The sequence below is a fragment of the Hypanus sabinus genome, chromosome 9, assembly GCF_030144855.1.
Source record: "Hypanus sabinus isolate sHypSab1 chromosome 9, sHypSab1.hap1, whole genome shotgun sequence".
NCBI classification, from domain to species: Eukaryota; Metazoa; Chordata; class Chondrichthyes; order Myliobatiformes; family Dasyatidae; genus Hypanus; species Hypanus sabinus.
In genome coordinates, this window is record NC_082714.1 from 24,028,033 (window position 1) to 24,051,736 (window position 23,704).

Consider the following 23,704-nt stretch of genomic DNA (forward strand, 5'->3'; position numbering starts at 1 on the left):
TGATGTGACTTCTAAGATCATTAGCTCCACCAGTGATGATTTGGTGTGTCATATTAAAGGGGGTGAATACTTATGCAATCGATTATTTTGTGTTTAATATTTGTAATGGATTTAGATTACTTTGCAGAGATCTGTTTCATTTTATCCTGAAATAATCTTTTTTCTGTTGATCAGTGTTGAAAAAGCCAAATTAAATCCACTGTGATTCAATGTTGTAAAACAATAAAACATGAAAACTTCCGGGGGAGGGGGGTGAATACATTTTATAGGGACTGTACTTAGATAAATGACAATAATCTTGACTTGACATATATTAACTTGTAGCATTCAGGTAATACAAATGCACTTTAGACCTTGCTTTAGTTAAATTTAATGTTATATATAGTCATAGTAGTATTTATAAAGTAATTTGTCATTTGTTCTCTGAATGCACTTTATGTATGCTATTTATGTATACATACACTTTATGTATGCTATTTATTTTTAATGTTCTTATCCTGTGGCTGATAACATAATTTAATGTAAAACTGTTAATATTAGATTAAAGTAAACTTTTAAAGTTAAGCAGATTTTTCAAATCGGAATTGCTGTGGTCTTACAAGATCTGTTTTTTTTAACAGCATAAATAAAATATGGTTTTATGTGTCAAGTCTTTACAAATAACCCAGCTCCAGTTGGATGTTGTTTGCTAAGGAACTTCAGAAGCCAAACTTAATCTGCCAGAGGTGTTTAAATATTAAAGCCCTCATTCAGTGCTGAGATCATTTTGCAGCATGTTATAAGAACCACCACAGCAATTATAATTGATAGGCAGGAAATAAACTTGCATTAAATATTTTCTAATTATCTGACAGAGTATCAAACAATAAATAGTAATAGGTGGGTACAATTCAACCTATCTTTATTGCTTCCAGGTTTGATGATTTGCGATTTGTCCGAGTGAATGAAATAAGCACGGATGATCTTCCTCTGCTTCCTCAGGAATTTGAAGCTCTTGTCAGGAAGCACTGTGCAGAGGCTCGTAATACTCTTGAAAGCATGTCAGTATATTATATTTTGTGTATTCAAAAGCATATTGAAGCTCTGTAATCACATCCAGTATGTTATTATTTATTTATTTATTTATTGAGATACAGTGAAGAGAAGGTCCTTTTGATTCTTCAAGCCTTAGGCCCAGAAACCCCCAATTTAACGCTAAACTAGTCATGGGGTAATTAACCTACTAACTGAGCATCTTTGGATTGTGGGAGGAAACTGGATCACCCGGATGAAACCTACACGGTCAACGGGAGAATGTGCATACTCCTTACAGACCGTGGCAGGAATTGAACCCAGGTCAGTGGCACTGTAAAGAGTTGTGCTAACCACTGCCCCCAACTTTATTCATTTTATTTTAGATGAGGATATAGTTATCAGATAATATAAAGAGCATTACAAGTAGAGGCTTCCTCCATTCTATTTGCATATATACTGTTACCTCCAATGCAGAAGCACCTCATCCAATCAGACAGTCTTCTGAACCTTAGAGAGCTTTTGTGACAAAGTGGTACTTTGTTAATTTCAGATAATGATTCTGCTCCTTCTGTCTATATTGTTGTTTTGAAGGGTTTTGGTAGCCCCTGCTTTTCATGGCAGCGAAATAGTAAGATCAATATTATACTCACAGCTTGCTATGCTTTCTGTCACAAGTCTGATTAGCCACAATATGAAGCAGGACAAAGTTCACATTATAATTGGACTGAGCCTCATTGCCTTATGCTCTTCGTGCAAAGAACCCCTTTGCATTTCGCACTTCAGACCTTTGTACAACTGTCCAAGCCCCACCTCTAACCCTGCAGCTAAAGCAAGATTATTAGTTCTTGATGGAACCACTGCAGAGAACTCTGAAGATATTAAAAATGAGTGGCTTGAAATATTTCTGTGTGTCCATGATGAGACCTAAGATATTTTGTTTGTTGCAGAATAGTCATCACACAAATTCCTTCTCAGCCTCTTCCTCTGCTGGTTGATGAGCCAAAGGATCTACTGTGTGTAGAGTGGTTAAATTATTGGACTGGACTTCCAGAGATCTGGAAGCAACAATCCAGGGAAATAAAGGCAGCATAGTCAGGATGACCGCAAAGCTACAAGTGTGCTGTAAAACCCATCTTGCATCACTAAGGCTCTTGTATAACTCCAAACCCACACATGAAATTGACTTTTTAAGTGGGCTGGCAAAACCATTCAGTTCAGGGTCATTTAGAGATGGACCACAAATGCTGGCCTTGCCACAATGCCTGCATCCCAAGCAATAAATTGGATAGAATGAAGTGTGGTGGATTAAAGGTGCTGATGATTCAATGAGTCACAAATATGAAAATGGATCATTTCTTCTGGTCTCTGCCTTTCTTGGATTTTCAGAAAAAAAGACAATGTTTTGCTATGCAACAAATTAACTTCTGGGTTTGTGATTTCAGATGGGTCCCAACCTGCGCTGCTCTTTTCCTGACTCACAAAGAAAAATGGATGCATTTAGTACCACCGAACGACTGTGAATCTACTCAGCAAGTTAAAGAATTCTTTGCGTGTGCTGCCTCTGTTATGTCTCTGCAGCTGAGGGGAGCTGTTATCAAGTCTTTGGAGGATCTGCTGTCATTTTTTACTGTACACAAGGTATTTTAGAGATGCCTTTTAAGATTCTTGAGGTTGCATAAATAACCTGACATGTGTATCAATGAAGGATTGTAGGAATGGTCATTGACTGAATAAATATTAGAGATATTTAGCAGTCATTAGGAATATTATTTAGCATAGGCAAACACAATTATGTTGTCATATTTATGTCACACAATATGAGAAGTTTAACGTATACTTTTTATTTGTTGCTATGAGACATTGCTATTCTGTTCACTCCCAGTTGGCTCTCTTGTTCTATCCTCAGCACGCTTGAAAGACCTAGAGCAGGGGTTCCCGACCTGGGATTAACGGTATTGGTCCATGGCATAAAAAGGTTTGAGAACCCATGACCTAAAGTATTTCTGTCTGTGCTCAAACTTGCACAGTCCCATTCACCAGTCTCCAATGCACTCCCTGAGCTGTGTAAGCTTTGAGATAAAGAAAATTTGATTCATCCTTAATGTAAACTCCCTGTTAGATTAATCTTTCCTGTTAGTCATTTCTCCCCAGCCCCGAAGGCCTCTAAAATATCCACTTCTCTCTTTTTTATATCTTCCTGATCTGCTGAAATTGATTGCTGTATCAATGGCCAAGGCTCTAAGCATTGGAATACCCTTCTCTCTACCTCCCTCTCTTCATCTAAGATGACTTTAATACCTATCTTATCAACCAAGATTTTGGTCAGCTGTCCTATTTTCATAGGTACTTATGAAATGTTTTGCTAGATTGAAGATGTATTATCTACAAGATGCACTGCAACAACACACCAAAGTTCCTTAAGACAGCATCTTCCAGACCCACAACCACTACCATCTAGAAGGATGAGAACAGCAGATACCTGGGAACACCACCACTTGGAAATCCTCCTCCAAGTCATTCGCCATTTGACTTGGAAACATATCACTGTTCCTTCATTGTTGTGGGGTCAAGGTTATGGAATTCCCTCCCTAACAGCACTGTGGGTGTACCTGCATCTCAGGGACTGCAGCGGTTCAAGAAGGCAGCTCATCACCTCCTTCCCCAGGGCAACTGGGGATGGGCAATAAATGTTGGCTTAGCTGGTGATGCCTACATCCTGTAAATACATAAAAACATTTTTATTTATTTTATGTATACATACATGCACACACACATGCAGTACACATGTATTAATATATATATTAATCAATGCTACCCTGTTAATCTTCAACAGGCTTGTGAACTTTTATACTGTACTTAAGTTTTTTTTAATAAACTTCATTGAAAAGTATTTAATAATACAGAAGGGCTTTTGTCATTAGAACTTCTGCTATTTTTCTGATAGGATGGGAATGATTTTGGGGATGAATTCCATGAGCTGCAATACGTTAGGCCACAAATCATGATACTCAAACTGAAAGTAGAAGAGCCTAAAATAATTTTTGAACCGAGCCTGGATGAATGTTGGGATCTGATTAATCAATGTTACCTGGCAATTCTGAACAGTGCAAATGGAATTCATAAGGTATCTAGTAATCTTAATCCTTTGTTAATAGAAAACAACTGATAATATTAATGTTGAGTATGTTTGATTCTGAGTTCTTCAGGAAACATTCTGCACTAAATGTTGGATGTCTCAAAATTCTGCCATCTACTCTGCTAAGATTTGTTCTTCTTTGATTTATGAAGCCCCTAAGACTCCCTGGTGCTGCACTATCTAATCGATGGATAACCCAGCTGCTCAAGAGGACTAGGTTCCCTGAGCACAGTATATTTAAACTTCTAATAAAATTTGCCACCTAAAGCATTGGTACTCCTAAGTAACATAGCGGCTGGATGATAGATATTTATTTTTGTTATCTTTCCAGCTATTGAATGCCTTCACCACATCAGGTTATAAATGTTGGTATTGAAGGTGCTATACTAATCATTGAAGAGAATACCTAAATTCTCAAAGGGCTACTCAGTTGCTGCTAATTTATTTTGGTTTTCTGTAACAGGTGGAATGTGAATTGTTTCCTGATCTTTCAGACAAAAATCTCATTCTTCGTACAGTACACGAAGAGGAGTCCCTGGTCAATGAAATTATCAGTAAAACCATGGACATTTTTAATGTAAATATTATTGGGCCTCAAAGGTAAATCTACATGTAATTGTTGTGCGTTTGAAAACAGGATGTTGAGTTCTGGAGTATTAAATTGTATGATTGGAACAAATTTATTTGTATTTTATACTATTAAGTTTATTTGTTTTATACCATAGCTTTTGCACAATAAGAATCTGTGATCTTCCTTGAAAACTCTGAGCATCCATGACCTTTTTAAGAGGGGAAATCCCACGCCTTCTCTATACATGTTGTGAATAATTATTTCCTAGTTTAAGGCATAACTGGCCTATTAACTATTTTAAGAATGTTTGTTTTGGGTAACCCAATCAGAGCTATTGACACCTCAGCATATACTGTAATCAAGTCCTTGGATTATTTAATTACATGCTAGTAATTAAAATACAATTGAATTTATTGCTAAACTTCCAAATTCAAGGGAATGTAACTCCATCTTTATGTTTTCATAATTGAACACAGGGAGTAATTTGGCAAAGCAGATATTTCCCTCCTGATGCAGGGTCTCGATGCGAATCACCAACTTGCATCGTTTGCTTCCACAAATATAGTTCGACCTTTCTTCCAGTGTTGTTCTTCATTCCACATTCGGTCTTTTTTGTTTTCTAAAGATTCTATGGAGATATGTTAAGATAGTTTAGGTGCTAAGGTGTGTGAACACTGTTGATTAGCAATAGATTTCAAACAAATGAGGAGAAAGGGACAAAAATTATAATGGGAAGCAATAAGGAAGTAGCTTATCACACGGTGGAAAAATTAACATTTACTCCAATGTTTGTCATGTGGCCAGATGGAAGATGAGATGTTGTTGTAGTTTAAGCACTGCTGTGTTACAGCAATGAAGGAGGCTGCAGACAGACCTGTTGGAATAGGAGTGGGATTGAGGATGAAAGTGGCATGCTATAATAAACTCAGGTGACCCCTGCAGAGTGATTGCAGATACTCCACAAGGGCACCCAGTGTGCCCAGTCCAATGCAAAGAAGGTCATATTGTGAATATAATACAGTAGATCAGAATGCAAGAACGATGAGTGAATTGCAAGGATTGTTTTGGTCTTTGGGTGATGGGAAAGAAAGAGGTTAAGCAGACAAAAGTAGCTCCTTCTTCAGTTGAATGGGAAATGCCTGATTTCCAGATATATCAGTTGTTACAGAAGAGACATTGGCCCATTGTACAATACAGGCATCTGTTAGTGTCGAGAGACCATGGATTTGTGCTTTGGAAAGTTTCCAGGGTGCAGGCCTGGGCAGGGTTGTATGGGAGACTGGCAGTTGCCCATGCTGCTAGTCTCCATGCCACTGATGTTGTCCAAAGGAAGGGCAAGGGCCAATACAGCTTGGCACCAGTGTTGTCACAGAGCAATGTGGGGTTAAGTGCCTTGTTTGAGGACACAACATGCACACTGTCTTAGCTGAGGCTCGAACTAGCGACCTTCAGATCACTAGACCAACACCTTAACCACTGGGCTACGCGCCAACACTCGGCCCATTGAATCAGTGCTGATATCCTAATTCTTCTATATGATGAGACTTATTGTGTTCCCATTCACAACAAACTCTCTGACAAACACCATGTACACCAAGCTCGCCCATCAATGCCCCATATTGTAGGAATATAATCACAACAACCCTTATCCAAGGCGATTAACTTAGAAGGGTTATGATTGCCACACATTCCACAAGGAAAAAAGTAAGGATGTACAGGATTTTTTTTGGATACTCAAGATATCCTGTTTTCTAACCTACAGAACAGTCTTAGGTACCCTCCTGGCTTTTGAGCTAAAATCTTCCTTGCAGAGTCCAGTTTTGAAATTCTCAGGACTTACACAGGGATGAAATCAAACTGACATAATCCTGTTTTGTGCAACTTTTCCCTGGTGGCTAGTAAGACTTGCATAAAATGTAAATTTAATTTGCTTTCTTTTAGAGGTCTGTATCAAAATATGTCAAGTTCAAGATATGTTTTGCAAGTAACTTCATCATTTTCTCTTTTGTTTAGCTATCTAAATGTGTATAAAATATATACTGATCTTTTGAACAATAAGGCAGAACAAGAAATTGCTACATTTTTGTCAGAGAAACATTCAATGGAAGCATTCATAAAGGTAAGTACCCTACCAACTTTGACATAACTCTCGAAGTAGATCCATAGGTATACTTGAAAAATTGTAAATCCTGATTTATTTCAGAAACAAAGAGAGTACTTTTTAAAAAAAATCTCTGCTACTTTTCTGAAGTTATTTCAGAACACACTTTAGACATCTTGCTGATAAAGGTGTGTCATTGGCTTTTGTTATATTATACTTTTTGCTTCTGTCTTTCATACAGTACATGTTAATGAGGAACGTGAGTCCAAACTTCATTTCACTGTAACTTTATTTGTAGAATACTACAGCCCAGAAGTAGTCCCTTCAGCCCACCTAATCTATGCTAACCTAGCCTTCTACCTGCACCCAGAACATAACCCCTCACAATCCTCTCATCTACGTACCCACCCAAACTTCTCTTAAACCCTCTACTACTTCCACTGACAGCTCGTTCCAAACTCACACCATCCTCTAAGTGAAGCAGTTACCCCTCAGATTCCCTTTAAATATTTCACTTTCTAAACCTATGACCTCTATTCTAACCTCACTCAAAAAGCCTACGTGCATTCACCTTAATTATACCCCTTGATAAAATCTCCCTTCATTTTCCTATGCTCCAGGGAATAAAGTTCCAACCTATTGAACCTTAGGTCCTGAAATTCCAGCAACATCATTGTTATTGTGTTCTGTCGTGTATTGCGTTATGCTCCAAGTATATTGTGTTTTATTAGTTACCCCACTAGTAAGTTCACTGTAACAGAACACAATACACTTCACTGTGAAACAGGGTTATTACATGCGAATGGCACCAGCCCGTAGCTATCAGTTGTTTAAGCCAGATTCTTAGAAGACTTGTATCCCTATACCAGCAGTTATGTTAAATAAATTTTGCATTTTTATTTTGCATTTGGTGAAATCGTCCTGTCTTCGGAACAGGCTTAAAACAATAACATATGCACAATAGTTTGATAAACCAATACGATGATTCAGTATAATGGCTCTACATTTTAAAAAACACCTATAGTAAAAAAAAACACCTGTAATACTTGTTCTATTATTATGCTGGATGCTCCTTGTTCCAGCGTAATAATAAATTGTTCAAGATATGTCAAATGATGGATAATTAGGAAATTACCTATTTACCATCAGTTTAACGAGGTGATTCAGCAAATGGTTGGGAAGGCAGGTCAAGAGTTTACTATTGTAAGGAGGAGTAATATTGATGCATGAGTAAGAAAGTCTTGCTGAAATTGTCCGGTGATTTGTTCATCCCACTTAAAGAGTCTGCAGCTTTGGTCTCCATGCCCAAGGAAGAAAAGGTATGGCTTAGAAACTTGCTGTGCAGATGCAGCAATTATGAGCAGTACCCAAAAAATAACTGAGGGGAATGTAAAATATGTTTTATTTCATGCTGTGCTTCATAATAAAGTGATGTTGTATTCTCTTCTCATAGAACGTTGAAATCTACAGCACATTATAAATATTCCACTTATTTTTTAAACTTCTTTTAATTTTTTAATGTTTTTACAATGCAACAAAACAAAAAAAACAATAAAAAAGGTTTATACAGTGCAAAACAAACACATCAAAGTACAATTCATAACAATTAAGCAAAGCATGCATAAGAGAATCGTATGAAGTTAGTTACTGCCCCACCCTCCCACTATCCAACTCCAAGCCAACCTTAAGATATATAAAAAAGTTAATCAGAACTATATCACCACAGAGCTGTATTTATAAAAAGTAGGTATATTGCCTACTACCTAAACTATAATATGTTTACACATTAAAAAAAACTTGTAAATCTTAACTGTAAGAAGCTGGAAGTAAGGGATTTAAATGCAAAAGAAAAAAGGGAGGGATGCACCATTAATCTAAATGAGAATTATGAAAATATTCAAGAAAAGGTTCCCACACCTTTTAGAACTTTATATCTGAATTAAGAAGTGAATAATGAATCTTTTCACAGTCTAAGCAGGACATGTTATCTCAAAATCATTGAACACGGGTGGGTGGGGCAGCATCTCTCCACCTAAGAAGGACTGCACGTCTGGCCAAAAGAGAGGCAAAAGACATTTTTATTTCAAAAGCTTTTTTTTTTGGCTTGTTAGATTCTATTATTTCATCTTATCTGTGGAAAGGCAAACATCCCGGACTAAATAAAGCTCATCTTCAAAAACCTAAAAGGGTAGGTGGTATGGCCTTGCCCAATTTTCGTTTATATTACTGGGCAGCCAACATATGTTCTCTTATTTTTTGGTCTTACTTTTATAATTGGTCTGACTGCCCAATAGGGGTGACAATGGAGTTGAACTCCAATAAGAATCTCCCCATCTCTGCACTTCTTGGATCCGCACTTCCTTGCCATTTGCCTAAGTCAATCGTTAATCCGGTTTTCAGACACATTCTGAGAATATGGGCTCAATTCAGAAAAAAATAATGGGCTAAACTTTTCTTCAGGCAGTGAAAAATTAAGTAGGAATATGCATACTGCATTAAATTAATGTAATAATTTGTACACTGATGTAACCTTATCAATTTATGTCACTGTAAATCTTACATAATGAATATTTTTAACTTGATGAAATAATTGAGAGACTTATCAATTTGACTAGGAAACATTTTGAAGCCAGTGCTTTTCAACCAGAAGTTTCCTATATTGCTTGCACTGGGGAAGTATTGCATAGAAGAGGTTAAAGATTAGTTTGTTGTAATATCTGTTGTTTGCTGAATCTTTGCTAACCCACTGCTCTTCACTCCCAGAAAATAGACAGCTTGCAGAAACTGTGCAATGAAATTGCCCTGATGCACGTTACTGTCCCACTCGCAATGTTTTGTCTTGATGCCGTTGGCCTGAATGCAGACCTGTGTTCTCGTGCCAGAAAACTGAAGCAGACTTTATCTGAGTCTGTGGTGCAGGAAAATTGGAAACTAAACTCGAGGTAAATTGAAAGGTGTGCCATTTTCAGTACTTGTTATGAAATCGGTGCTGTTTCTGGGGTTAGCACCGAGAAGCAGGAAGTGTGCACGTGAAAAAATGTGCTCTAATCAATGCTGCTGAAGTTCGCAAGTGGCTTCTGAGGTGCTGCTGATTCCAGCTGGAGAGTTACAGCCATGTAAGTATCTGTGCTGAAAATCAGACATCAGTGGACTCTCGAGGCATCAAACAACCTGCAGAGAAATATGATGTTGTAAAACTCCAGAGATGCTATCTTAAGACCGGTTATATTTTAAAGTAGTTGTCAAGAACCTTTCTTTGGAAAAAATAAGCTAAGCTGCCAGAGTAGAACATTTCATAGAATGCAATTCATTTATATTTGGAAAAGGATACTTCCTCATGCCAACTTTTTGAGCAGAGTGCATACTGCATTGAATGAATGCTAAGAGTTTGTACACCAATGTAAACCTCATTGTTTTATATTACTTTCATGAAAGCACAGTACAGTGCAGTGGTTAGCACATCGCTTTACAGTACAGAACTGGGTTTAATTCCCGCCACTGTCTGTAAGGAGTTTGTGTGTTCTCCCTGTGACCGCATGGGTTTCCTCCGGGTGCTCTGCTTTCCTCCCACAATCCCAAGATGCACCAGTTAGTAGGTAGGTTAGTTGGTCATTGTAAATTGTCTTGTGAATCAGAGGATCGCTGGACAGCTTAGCTCAAATGGGCTTAAGGGCCTACTCCGTGCTGTATCTCAATAAATTAATAAAGTGATACTCAGCAGGTCAGGCAACGTCTGTAAAAAGAGAAACAGAATTAATGTTATTAGGATGAGGACTCAACATGCTGAGCAGCTCTAGTACTTTCTGTCCTCTATTTGGGTTTCCCCTTGACTGATGTTGAAGTTATTTCCATGTGCCTTTGCTGAGGTCTGATAATCTTCTGTTTCAAGAGAAACCTTAATCTAAATCTAAACTGCATTCAGCCCTAATCCTAATAATAACACTGAAACTATCAGAGATCAAAGCAACATAATACCTAACTACAGCTCAAACACTTACTTCAGGACAAGTGGTTTAAGGCGTATTCACTGCTGAAAGAGGACTGGAAGATTACCTTCCTGTTGTTGATGGTGTCTGATTACTTTGGAATTATCGGTCTATAATCCCTGTATCTGCAGTATGCATTCCGAGTCTCAAAGACAATGTACAGATGCGTGTTTCTTTTTCTCTAGTATTTGTCAGCAGTATGAGGAAATATCTGATCGGATCAGTGAAGTACCTGAGAGCACAGAAGAACTTGTGGAACTCGACACTTACATGAAAAAGGCTACTGACGTCCTTGTTGTGAAACTAAAAGAAGAAATCTTTGAAGCAGCAGACAGGCTGAACTTTTTGCTAGACTATGCCACGCTGTCAGGTCAGCAAGATAGATTTTCAAGTTTGATTTGCAATTATAGACATCCTTTCAATTTGTATATACACTGTTATGATTTCTTCAGTTCCATTTTCTTTTGCCAATTCAATGTGTTCACTAAAAACTTATCAGTGGAAATACTGAGAGATAAAGCAATGAGGATCCATGTATCAGTCACCTCATAGCTAATGGCAGTTATTTGATGGGGCAGCTCCACATTGAATTTGAAGACTGGAAATGTTCCTCCCTACATTTAACTTCAGCTAACTTTGAAAGTTACATAGAAACATCATGTTTTTAACCATAATTTTGTTAATTAATTTATGTGCAGAAGCTTGGTCTCTAATGTGTCAGAACTTTGAATAGAAATTTCAACCTACTAATAGATCTTCACATTTCCCTAAGCCATATCACAATTTCTTAATCAAGATTTTGAGTTTATTTAAACTAAATGAACAACATTCACTTTTCTTTTCAACCTATTATAAACATTCAAAACTTAAATATGATTATTTCAGATGATGGGTAAAGACAGTTTATTTATCTCGCATTTACAGCATTTATTGTTTTGTTTCCTCTGATAATTTCAGACTTAATTTGTCCTTCTCTGTTTAGAATGACTCTTTCTTCAATACAGTATTGACTTTACTACTCCTTTTCACATGAGGTCCTCCTGCTTTCCATCCCCATCTTTCTCTGTACTTTGAAGCTGATCGATCTCCAAATTTTCTCTCTTGCTTCCCTCTCTGCAGATGCAGTCTTTCCAGCAGAATATTTCCAGTATTTGTGGTTGTATTCCACATTTACTTCATCTGCTTTTAGATTAACCCAGGGGTTGGCAACGTTTACCACTGAAAGAGCCAATATGGACCCATTTCCCACAGAAAAGAAAACACTGGGAGCCACAAAACCCGTTTGACATTTACAATGAAATAACACTGCATACAATGGGTTTTTTTGCCTTTATGCTATGTATAAACAAACTATAATGTGTTGCATTTATGAAATTGATGAACTCCTGCAGAGAAAACAAAATTACATTTCTGCATGCAACAAAAACATTTTGAATTCCGAAAAAAAGACGTTGGGTTGAAGGTTACTCCATAGTTAGCCTACCTTGGATCGAAGAATTAAAAGAAAGCGCGCACTGGCGGGTGTCAGGCATTGGCAGTGGTGATGTATATTAATAGTGATAAAAAACACGTTGTAGCGGTGTGCTACACGCAGCGCTAAAATAAAGACTGCAGTCAAAGGTAACTTTATTCGAACTAAACAGCCTTGCTTTAAAGCCTCCCTCAACCCGTCCCCGTGGGCGCGCATGCTCCAAAAGACACGTACTCAGAAACGCCCGTAGGCTATCTCCCTTAGCCAGAACGGTGGCTAATTGTGAGCCGGTTCGGATGTGCCAGGAAATGGGGTCTCCACAAAGTTTTTAGATTGTACAAGATCACCATAATCTTCAAATTTCGAATTACATTTCAAAAACTAACAAACCACGGGGAGCCGCATCACAGAGATGAAAGAGCCGCATGTGGCTCCGGAGCCGCAGGTTGCCGACCTCTGGATTAACCAATTCCTTTACTGGATCTAAATGCAAAGTATGTGAGTTGGCTTCATTAGCACCAAAAGGAAACATCTACAAAAGTTCAAAGTACATTTGTTATTAAAGTATGTATACTATATGCAACCTTGATATTTGTCACCTTACTGGCAGCCACAAAGCAAAGAAACTCAATAGAACAGGGGTTCCCAACTTTTTTATGCCCAATCATTAACCGAGGGGTCAGTAGACTCCAAGTTGGAAACCCCTGCAATAGAAAAAGAAAACAGTCAAACACCCAAAATGCAGAAAAAATTGTACAAACAATAAAAGTACTCATAATATTCCTAAATGTATTGGGTCAGATTTAAGTTTTGTTTTTTTTTTTGTTAAATCGTCCATTCTTAATTGATTGCTCAGAGCTACTCAATACCCTTTGACTCTAATTTTATTAATTCTTTCATTGAAAAGTTGTTGCACATTTTCAGGACTATAAAAGGAAGTTGAAATAGTTCCCAAACTTGTCACACACTGGCCATCTGTTCCAAGCATGGGAATGTTGGCATGGTTATTGCCTGACTTTTTTATATTTAGATCAAGATGTTTTGGAATATATACAGCCCTTTACTTCATCATAATGTAGATCAAAATTAATGAAACAAGGCAGGGAAATCCAGTGGATTCTAAATACAAGAGGTTCTGCTGATGCTGGAGATCCAGGGCAACAGACAAAATGCTGGAGGAATACAGCAGGTCAGGCTGCATCAGTGGAAAAGACGAAACAATGACCGCTTGGGCCAATTCCCTTTTTAGCACAAGTCCTGCTGAAGGGTCTCAGCTCGAAACGTTGACCGTACTCTTTTTCATAGATGCTACCTGCTCTGCTAGATTCCTGCAGCATTTTGTGTGTGTTCCTCTTTATAGGTACTGTCTGATCTTCCAAGTTCCTCCAGCATTTCATGCATGTTGCTCCAGAAGATTCTGTTGCTTTGTTTGTCCACCAAAATGGCCTTTTGATTGCCATTATCCAATAACTGGACAATATGTGTTTCGTATCAAACCTTAAAAGACTCCATAAGCAACAATTTCAACGACGTCTTTGTAGAGCAAAATAACATTAGTGTTTGAAATTCCGTCAGAACTGGGAAAAGGTGGAGATAATTAAGAAAGAAGAAAGGCGGTAAAGATTGTTAGGATGAAGGTGTTGATAAGATGGGTGAAAGAAGGTAGTTAAGTTCTTCTTCCTTCCCACCTTACATTGGGCTGCATTGACTTTCTTAATCTTTGTTCTGCTCAGTTACATGGATGCGTTTCCAAATGCTCTGCATATTGCAAGCCTGAATAAGTTCCTTTATGAATTATTGAAGTTCACTTGGCTGCATAAGTGGGTGTTAATGATCATGTTTCAGTATTTGAAGAATGGAAAGTTCTCCCTCATTTCTAATTCAAATATAATACCGTGAAAAGATGCAGAACGTGATGCCAACATATTAATCTGCACAATGGTTACTTCACTCCTAAAGCAAAATAGAGAAGTTGTAATCCTTCATTCTGTGGCAGTACAAGCGCTGTTATGTGATTTATAATGAACTAGGTGGTTTGGATAATCCTTTCTGATTGTTGGCTTTTGTCTGTATATTAAAGATGATGATTTGAAGCTGAATAGTCAGGTCTTCAACTGGCCAGAACAGATTATGACGATGCTTGATTTACACCAGGACCGGCTGCTAAGCAAGAGAGAAGATGTAGATGATAATCTGAGGAACCGGTTTGTAACTAAAAAAATCTTTCTTTCTTGAATCTCAGAAATAAAGTTCCCTTGATAAGTTTTGTGCTAGTATCATAACAGGAATAATTTCAATAAAATCTTGGAAGGTTATTGACAAATTGAAATTTGTCAATATACAGAATGGGCCTTAAGTGTCTTGTATAGGACACTGTACTTTATGTTCAGATTTCTCCAGAATGGTTTTTTGAATCTACTCTTTATTTGTGTAGTGCATATCAATTAGGCATGAAATTGTTTGGCTTTTTTCTTTGTAAAACATAGTGCTGAGTTCTGAACGTTCCAAGTGGGGCCTTCCACTTGCAATTGCTGCAGCATTTTGTTAGCCTCACTGTACTAGGACGTACTGTACATCTTTCTGGCTCAGGCCATCCAGGATCCTCAAGTTTTACCACTAATTCTGGCACTCAGCGATCATAAAGCACAGCTGTAAAAGTTCTTAAAAATTAACGAAATAAAAATCACTTTAAGATAGCTAAAAACATTACACTTGCTCTATCAGCACAAATGTGAACTCCCTTTGGCAGAGATGCTTAATTTGTCACTAGAGAAATTCAAAGAGAATTGAGCTGGAATTACCGTGCACATTTTGCATGGAAATTTTGGAGGAGGCGCAAAGTATTCTTTGATCCTGATATAAACTCCAGTGCTGCATTTTCTTTTGTACTCGTCTTTTGGACTTCAGTTTTTTCCTATGTGTTGAAATCTATCAACTCATCGGTGTTGGAGAACTCACATTACAACTTCCAGCGCAATTGTTCTTCTCTTTTACCTTTAAGGCTAGAGTTGTAGCAGAAAATGAGAATTAAATTAAACAGTGCTCTGAAAGATATTGGCATTAGTTTAAGTGGATAATAGAAATGATGGGGTTGGAAGAATCAATTATTAGTGCTGATGTCATTAATCACATTTTTGCTTTTACCACTTCCTTCACTTCCCAGTTGGTTTTTATTGATTAATGATCGTAAGTAATATCAATGATCCTAAGATTATTTTAAAATTGAAAGCTTGCTTTTATCTTTGGTTTTTAGTACATCGTTCATTTAATCATTGTATTAGAACTGCAATCGCAGACTTAATTTTCTTTATGCTTTCAGCCACTCAAATTGACTCAAAACAAAATGCTTGTGGAAGTTGTAATGATACTTGAACAGAAGACAACACAATAAATCCCATCACCTGTATAGCAAAATATCTGATTTTTTTTCCACTTTCATCTGATAATTTGTACGATGAAAATAGTTACCACTAATGCAATATTGTTCTGTGTTTAGAGTAAAAGAATTTCGGAAGAAAGTTGTGGCATATGGCAAAGAAGTAGACAGCTTCAAGAAAAAGGAAGTTATAACGACAGATGAAATGAAGAATAACGTGGAAAAGCTCAGTGAACTGTCTGATAACCTGGCTGCTGCAATGAACGAACTAGATGTTGGTAACCTTTTGATGTGGCTCGTTATGAATTAATATGTTAGTGTTCCCAGTACAGGAGCATGCTTTCTTGTCCACTTCAATGTGAAGGGCCCTTGGAACATGCTCTCAAAGCCATATGCTCAGAATCTATGGTTTAGATCCTTTCAGTGTGGGCTAATTTATTTATAATTCCCTCCCTAACCAATTACCCCACAGAAGAGACTTGGATTTCTAAAGTGCTGGAAGAATAATTATGCAAGATTAATACCACCAAACATTGTCCTGAAAGTAACATTACAGCAGGAATTAAAATTAAGCTGCAGAGCTCTGACCTGGCTTTATAATTTCTCTATTTGCCTACGGCATTTTATTCTTTAGTAATAGCTTGCAATTGCCATTTACTTTGAGAATGCATCTTTCTCCAATCAATGTTCCCTTGAATTTCTAACCTTATCCTGAAAAATTCAAAATTAGCTTCAGGTACAACATTGCATCTTTTGATTCAGTGCATTATAGCGTGTGGTTCACATTTGAGTTATAGTCAATCAGTTTAATAATTTTGGATAATCAGCTCTTCTGGTATTTTTATTTAAGATTTCCAATGTTTTCCTTTGGTAATTTCAGATAATGATTTTCCCCCCAATTTTCACTTTTCCCAGATTTTTATTTTCCTTTTGTGTCCCCATTACCATCCTCATTCATTTTTAATTCTTGTCCATGGGACCATTAGAAATAGGAATAGGCTGGGACATTTTGCCCAGTGGGCCTGCTCCACCATTTATCAGGATCGTGGTTGATATCACATTGTCCTGCCTTTCCGATATCCTTGTCCTCATCCAACTGCATTGAAGTCACAGCCAAGAAAACTCACCAGTGTGTCTACTTTCTCAGGGGCCTAAGAAATCTGGCATGTCCAGGTTAGCTCTTACCAATTTTTATTGATGAACACCAGAAAACATTCTGTCTGGATTCATAACAGCTCAGAATGGCACCAGGTCTGCGTATAACCGTAAGAAACCGCAGGGTTGTGGAAACAGCTCAGCATATCATAGAAACCAGCCTCTGACTAAGCCTCTGTGGACTCTCTATGTTTCTCACTGGCTCGGTAAAGCAGCTGGCACAATCAAACTCACAGCCACCTTGTGCATTCTCTTCTGTCCTCACTCCCACTGGACAGAAAATACAAAAGCCTGAAAGCACGTCCCACTAGGCTCAGGACAGCTTCTACCCCAATGGCATCAGACCCTCAAGTGGGCCTCTTGTATGATAAAATGGACGCTTGATCTTACAATCTATCTTCTTTTAATGTTACTGGTCATTGTTTACCTGCACTGCAGTTATTCTGTAGCTTTTACACTTTATTCTGCATTGTTGTTTTGCCTTTCTCTAATGCTGTGTAATGATCTGATCTGTATAAAAAGTATGCAAAGAAACATTGCACTGTATCTTAGAATAGATATTAATCAAACACAGTACATCAAAGCTACAGTGAAAAATGTCATTTGCACTAACAATCAAATGTGACAATAAACCAATACTTATAAGTAAATTTAGTTATATTTATAAAGCCAATGTAATTGAGAGATCAAAACCTACCTATTGGTATGCCTGTCAGAAAGTCTAAAACTAACTATCTCCATAATGAATCTTGTTTTATGCTTTTAAAGACTATAAATAAAGAACAGGAGTTGCTGGGGCATGAAGTGACCCACTTCCCACAATTAATGGCCACAGTCGGGCAGAAGCAACCTTATGAGCAACTGTGGAACACAGCATATAACTTTTACACCAAATCAGAAGAATGGCTAAATGGTGAGTTTCAGGAGATAATTAAATAAGAAACAGGATCCTTAAATGAGGGCCAATTGAAAGGTCAGGGCTTAGAAATTAATGAGAGAGAGAGTGTGTGTGTGTGTTCTGTGCAGGTCAGGAAACGTGTCAATGGCTGTTTCACTCACAGTCCTGAAGCTGAGCAGTGCAGGAAAACCTTGCTGCCGACCATCCATCATGCCCCGTCCTTTGTGTGCTACTGGTATAGTTTTGGTGTGCTTTGTGGAAGGTAGCTGGAAATCAAAGCTATGATGGTGTGGGAGGTGAATTTGGGGAAGAGTTGCTGGGTTGTGATGATCTGTGGGGGAGAATGGACCATACGGATGGTTGGGAAGTAGGCCTCCTGTACCAGTCAGGGCATTGTAGGTGATGCATCATCAATAACTCTCTGAGACGTGAGGTGAGATATCGGCTTTTATTGACTGGAAGAAAGAACAAGCAGTAGTTGACCACCACACTACGTCCTGGAGACTGAGGGCCAGGCTCAGGCCTCAATCGCCTTTATACCGGGGTCTGTGGGAGGAGCCACGGTCAGTGGGAGGGGCCATAGGAGCAGTCAGCAGGGGGCATGTCCAGACAGGTATATATAGTTCACCACAGTAGGTGAGATCAGTGGCCAAATGCATTGGTTTAAGGGCTGGGGCCCAGGGACTTGCCATGAAGGAGAGAATGTGAAAAAAACCCAATGTTTACTTGTGTTTAGGCACATATTGGAAAATGATGAGTAGATTTTCCTAGAGTGCACTATGATTTGTATTGACTGCTTTTCTATTTTCTTCATTTGTTAGGACCTTTTCAAGTTCTAGATGCCGAAGAGGTTACAAACAAAGTTTCAAATATGTGGAGAACAATGTACAAACTGACAAAGACATTTGCAGATATCTCTGGACCCAAACGTGTGGCAGAAAATGCCAAATATAAAATTGAGAAATTTAAACCTTACCTACCTATCATCTCAACAATTTGCAATCCTGGCATCAAGGAACGGCACTGGGAGGAGGTAATTTTAAATGACGCATAAACAACAAACAGTGCTTGGTGTTCTTTTAGAACACAATTGCTTCTTAGGGATTACAAAGCTGGGGTCTTTCTGAGCTTTCATTATTTGGGGACCATGGACCCCTTGCTTAATGGTATTGGTCCATGGCATAAAACAGGTTGGGAACCACGGTATAAAGTCAATGAATAGAAAACTGAGGGACTGTACACTGGGTAACTGAGAACAAGACAACAACAGAATGGCCTCTATAATGAAGTGAAATAAGTGAAGGGACCAAGACAATGGCACATCTTTCTCCCTCTGCACACATACACACTCATGTAAAAGATTTGTCATTAAGTCACATTTACTTTATCCAAATTTATCTGGACTGTCAAAGACTGACTGGCCTAGTTTTTGCATAGTTCTGTTGACATTTTCCCACGTAACTGTCTGAGCAACCTTGGCACTATCCCATCAAATCATGGCTAATGTTTTATCCCTGCTGACCCAAATGTGCTCCAACTCTGGACCTCAGAATTTGGATTGTGAAGCGTCAGGACATGGCTGTTTCTCACAGTTGTGATGGAGAATCAGCAAGAACCATCTGCAGCATGCTTAGAAGCATCCTGAAATATTACGTGTTAGTAAATTTAATAAACTTGATTATTTATATAGTGTGCAGTTTATTAATTTATTTCCTGAATTAGTTTTCTGTAGTGATTGATGACCCATTATAAACATCCTGGGAACCACCAATGACATAAGTGTGGGCTAACACTTAAGTGTAATGGCCAGTAATAGGTGCCCCATGTTCTGTGATTCCTCCTCAAAACCTATTTACCATCTAGTCAGGAATGTAACTTGTGAGAGGACACCTCTTGCTTTGACAGTGCAGCAACAACAAACAACGCTATCCAGCGTAACGTAGCCTTCTGGTTTGATACCACCTACCACCCTAATCATTTATTCTGTCCATCAGTGTTACATCATGATTAAAGTGTCTGCCATCTACAACATGCACTGCTATCACTCACTTAGGCTGCTCTGACAGTTCTTTTCAAACCATTGATCTTTGCCACCAAAAAGGACAAAGGCTGCAGGCACAGGAAATCACCACCATCTGCAAGTTCCCTTCTAAACCATGCATCATTCTGACTTGGAGTAATATTGCTGTTCTTTTATCATTGTTCAGTCTGAGTCCTGGTGCAGTCTCCCCAAAAGTGTAGTAGGAGTGTTTTTGGGTTTAGGACATATACATTTGGCAATTGACTTGGGCTACTGGCCTTCACATCTGAATATGTATTGTGGATGTAATTTGGAGTGCAGCTCTGAACAATGGGTTCCAAATAGCTGTGAATCCCAGACCAGTCAAGGCTGATTAAAATTCATGTGGATGTCTGTGGTATGGATGTGAATGGGGAGCTGTGAAGGTCGTATGTAGTTTCAAAGAAAGCATTGTCTGTACATCGTAAATATGGAATTGTCCTTTGATGTTTGGCACATAAAATATCGAGTCCCATGTTGGGCCAGCCAGACTTTTTGACCAAAAACGTCTCTGTATGATGCCTACTGTACTTTGTTTTGTTGAATAAAGAAGCTGCTTTGTATCTGCCAATACTTTTCTCCAGTGACATCATTCATGCAACAAGGAGCATCTTTACTTGAAGGATTTCAGTGATTCTAGAAGGTGACTCACAACACTCATCTCAAGACCAATTAGGAATGCTCAGGAAATACTGGCCTGACTGCAAAGTGAATAGAAAAGATTCTTGGATTTTTTTTGGGGAGGAGGTAAAACCGTGCAGTGCGGGGTGTGGGAATTATGAGTTTTTTGGCTGAGGATGGAAGGTCTCCGGAGTTGATAAGGGCAGTGATGGTACGGGAGACAATGGTTTGATGTTTTTTGGTGGGGTCCTGTCCCAGGGGTAAGTAAGAGGAGGTGTCAGAGAGCTGTCGTTTGGCCTCAGTGAGGTAGAGGTCCATCCACCAGACTACTATGTCACCACCTTTGTCTGCGGGTTTGATGGTGAGGTTAGGATTAGTGCAGAGAGAGTGGAGAGCAGTGCATTCAGAGGGAGCGAGGTTGAAAGAGGAGAGAGGAGTGGTGAAGTTGAGATGGTTGATGTCTTGGTGACAGTTGGAGATGAAAAGATCGAATGCAGGCAGAATGCCCAGTGGGGGTGTCCAGGAGGAAGAGGAGGGTTGAAGGGTCATCAATAGGGGGAGGGGAGTCCCTGTTAAAGTAGTAGGCTCGGAGATGTAGGCGATGGAAGAATTCAGCATCATGGCAGGCATGGAACTCACTGAGGTGTGTCCTGACAAAGGGTCTCAGCCCAAAATGTTGACTGCTCATTTCCATGGACGCTGCCCGACCTGCTGAGTTCCTCCAGTTTGTTGTACGTGTTGCTTTGACCCCAGTATCTGCAGAGCACTTTGTGTTTTAGATTGTTTTTTTTGCCTTGGACATTTAGAAGCTTTAAATATTTGCAGTGCTGCCAGTTATCTAAACTAGAGGAGTTGAGGAGGCAGTATTTATCCAGAAGACATTTCTTTTCCTTTCAGGTTTTGGCCCCAATCCCCATAAATGAGCCCATAACATGATAGAAGAAATTTCCATCACTGAGGATCAAGTCAGCTCTCAATTGCAAGCTGCCTCAGGGTAACTTGTACTTAGTAAATTTGTGCCTTATTCAGTATTTATGAGTGAGTATGGGAGACCCATTACAGACTACAGATTTCTTTCAGATGTCCAAAAAAAAGTCTAAAACAATTCAAATGGGAAGTGATGGGAAATCTCTACACAGTCTGATTCCACTTGGAATGTAATGAGGAGTTCAGCATGGGAGTGTAAACTGGAAGCAACTTTAGCACTGCAGCACCAGTTTTTCCAGCATTTTCATGTAAAATTTGTGTAAATAGTTACAGCTGCCTTAAGATTGGAGTTGCTGAAAGATTAAAAAGAATACATTTTGACTAAACTGGAAATATTTTCTTCCCTTTAAATTACGAACTTTGGCAATTTATAACTTGTGCTGTCTTCATTTGGTGTCTACAGATAAGTGCAGTTGTTGGATTTGAAGTGAAACCCGATAAAGGCACCACCTTGCAGGAGATGCTAGAAATTGGACTCGAAAAGTTCCTTGATAAGTAAGCACTTCATAGACTTAATTTTTCCAGCGTCAGCACCTTCTCTATTATGCTATTTTCTCACTGAAAAGAAGTAATCTCGCTTCATAAGTTAGTCACTCTACTCAGTACAGAGAATAGTCTGTGCATGAATAGACCAAAGGGCACCACACAGATTAATTGACAGCTTAATATGTGGTAACACCTTCCTATGATCTCTTTGCAGATAAAGAGGAATTGCATTGTGATATTCTGATATTAGTCATTATGCTCTACATGTTTATTCATTAGCAACTATTTCATTTATTCGCTCGACTACACGTTGTTGTTAATTGGCAATGAATGGAGAAAATGCAATTGAATTTACATTTCAATTTTTCTCTTTATTTGGTCTTCGTGTGTGTGTGTGTGTGTGTGTGTGTGTGTGTGTGTTTGTGTGTGTGTCTGTGCCAAGAAAATTGCATTGAAAGTATATCATGCTATTGGTCTGGAATCGTGCATATAATTTTCGTTTATAAGTGTGCAGAACTAAAGGGCCAAAATGTCTTTATTACAGTTCTGCCCACAACCCTGTGTCCCTCATTTGAAGCATTGATATTTAAAGAAAATCACAATATTGTTTTTACTTGAGGAAGGATAATTTAAGGAGTGGGAGTCATCGCTAATAAGCATTATTGCTTGAATTTAACAGCTCACTAGTAACTGAATGAATGTAATGTGAATATTTCATGAATAGTTTTAAAGTAATTAATAATTAAGCAGAAAATATTGTTATTGGATGCAGCTTTTAACATGCCCAGTTATTACCAAAATAGCAAAACAATATTGCTTTAGTTAAATGAATAGACAGTATGAAAGACTGAATATTTAAAAAGCAAATATCACAAGATAAAATGCAAAAGGGTCAGAAAGATGCAAGATTGAACCACCAGAGAAATGGGAGATGGGAGCTCATGTACTGATCCTTGGTGTGGGGGGTTCATTGTTGTGCTTGTTCAGTCGGTTAGCAATGGCAATAATTGTCTGATTATCAGGTTAATTAAAGGCCAAACAGGAACTTTCTTTTAAAAATTTTTGTATGAGTAAGTAAGATTTTAAAACAATTTTGGGAATCGTGTGTTCAAAAACTATTAAGTTTATTGTCTGATGATAATTAGGTATTAAGGAAAAGGGTTTAAGAGAATGAGATGTCTATTTGTGTATGTGTGTGTTTTTTGTAGTCTTAGCAAATTGTACAAGTAATAACTAATGGAAAGTCAACAAGTGCTTCAAATGGAAGTTCTGTATGTATTTACATAAGTAATAAATTGACCCATAATCCGCTCTGTTTAGATTGGAAGAGATCGGAGTAGCAGCAAGCAAAGAGTACTCACTGGAGAAAGCTCTTGCTAAAATGAAAGCAGAATGGGTGGATTGCACCTTCAACTTTACAAAGTATAGGGACACGGTGAGTATATTTTGAACTAAGTCAACTTGGATGATTATTTACTTCACCTGCATTCTTACATATGGCCTGTTATGCAAGTGGCATTTTCGGCAGCAGTGAAGGTCTTCCATCTCTTGATGGTGTTTAAGGCTTCCTTCTTCATGTCAGTAGCTTCCTCTTGGTTTTCACTACTGTCAGTCATACAAGTCCCAGGTGGAGACTCAGGAATACTGTCAGACTCAGAAGGATTCTTCATTGCTGTTTCTGGAGCAATTTTGTTTTACCGGTCAGGGTTGATAGCTCTGAGTTGAATCCAAAAACCTGGAAAACCGAAGGACCACTCTTAGTCTGACCTTTACCCTTTGACCTGCTTAGCATGGGTGACCCCACCAAGAGCCAAACCATAAAGCCCTGATTCCAGACAACATA

The 23,704-nt window shown here is 38.4% G+C and overlaps 1 protein-coding gene across 1 annotated transcript in view; it reads left to right on the top strand.

The window, feature by feature from the left end:
- dnah3 (dynein axonemal heavy chain 3) overlaps window positions 1-23,704 on the top strand; it is a 156,707-nt gene that overhangs the window by 31,779 nt on the left and 101,224 nt on the right. Inside the window, exons 7-19 of the mRNA XM_059979325.1 lie at window positions 915-1,040; window positions 2,457-2,652; window positions 3,959-4,138; window positions 4,614-4,750; window positions 6,735-6,840; window positions 9,586-9,764; window positions 10,994-11,178; window positions 14,360-14,483; window positions 15,776-15,929; window positions 17,579-17,723; window positions 18,530-18,741; window positions 21,779-21,870; window positions 23,182-23,296. Of these exons, the coding sequence (XP_059835308.1) occupies window positions 915-1,040; window positions 2,457-2,652; window positions 3,959-4,138; window positions 4,614-4,750; window positions 6,735-6,840; window positions 9,586-9,764; window positions 10,994-11,178; window positions 14,360-14,483; window positions 15,776-15,929; window positions 17,579-17,723; window positions 18,530-18,741; window positions 21,779-21,870; window positions 23,182-23,296 (1,951 nt within the window). The remainder of the gene's footprint in view (window positions 1-914; window positions 1,041-2,456; window positions 2,653-3,958; window positions 4,139-4,613; window positions 4,751-6,734; window positions 6,841-9,585; window positions 9,765-10,993; window positions 11,179-14,359; window positions 14,484-15,775; window positions 15,930-17,578; window positions 17,724-18,529; window positions 18,742-21,778; window positions 21,871-23,181; window positions 23,297-23,704) is intronic.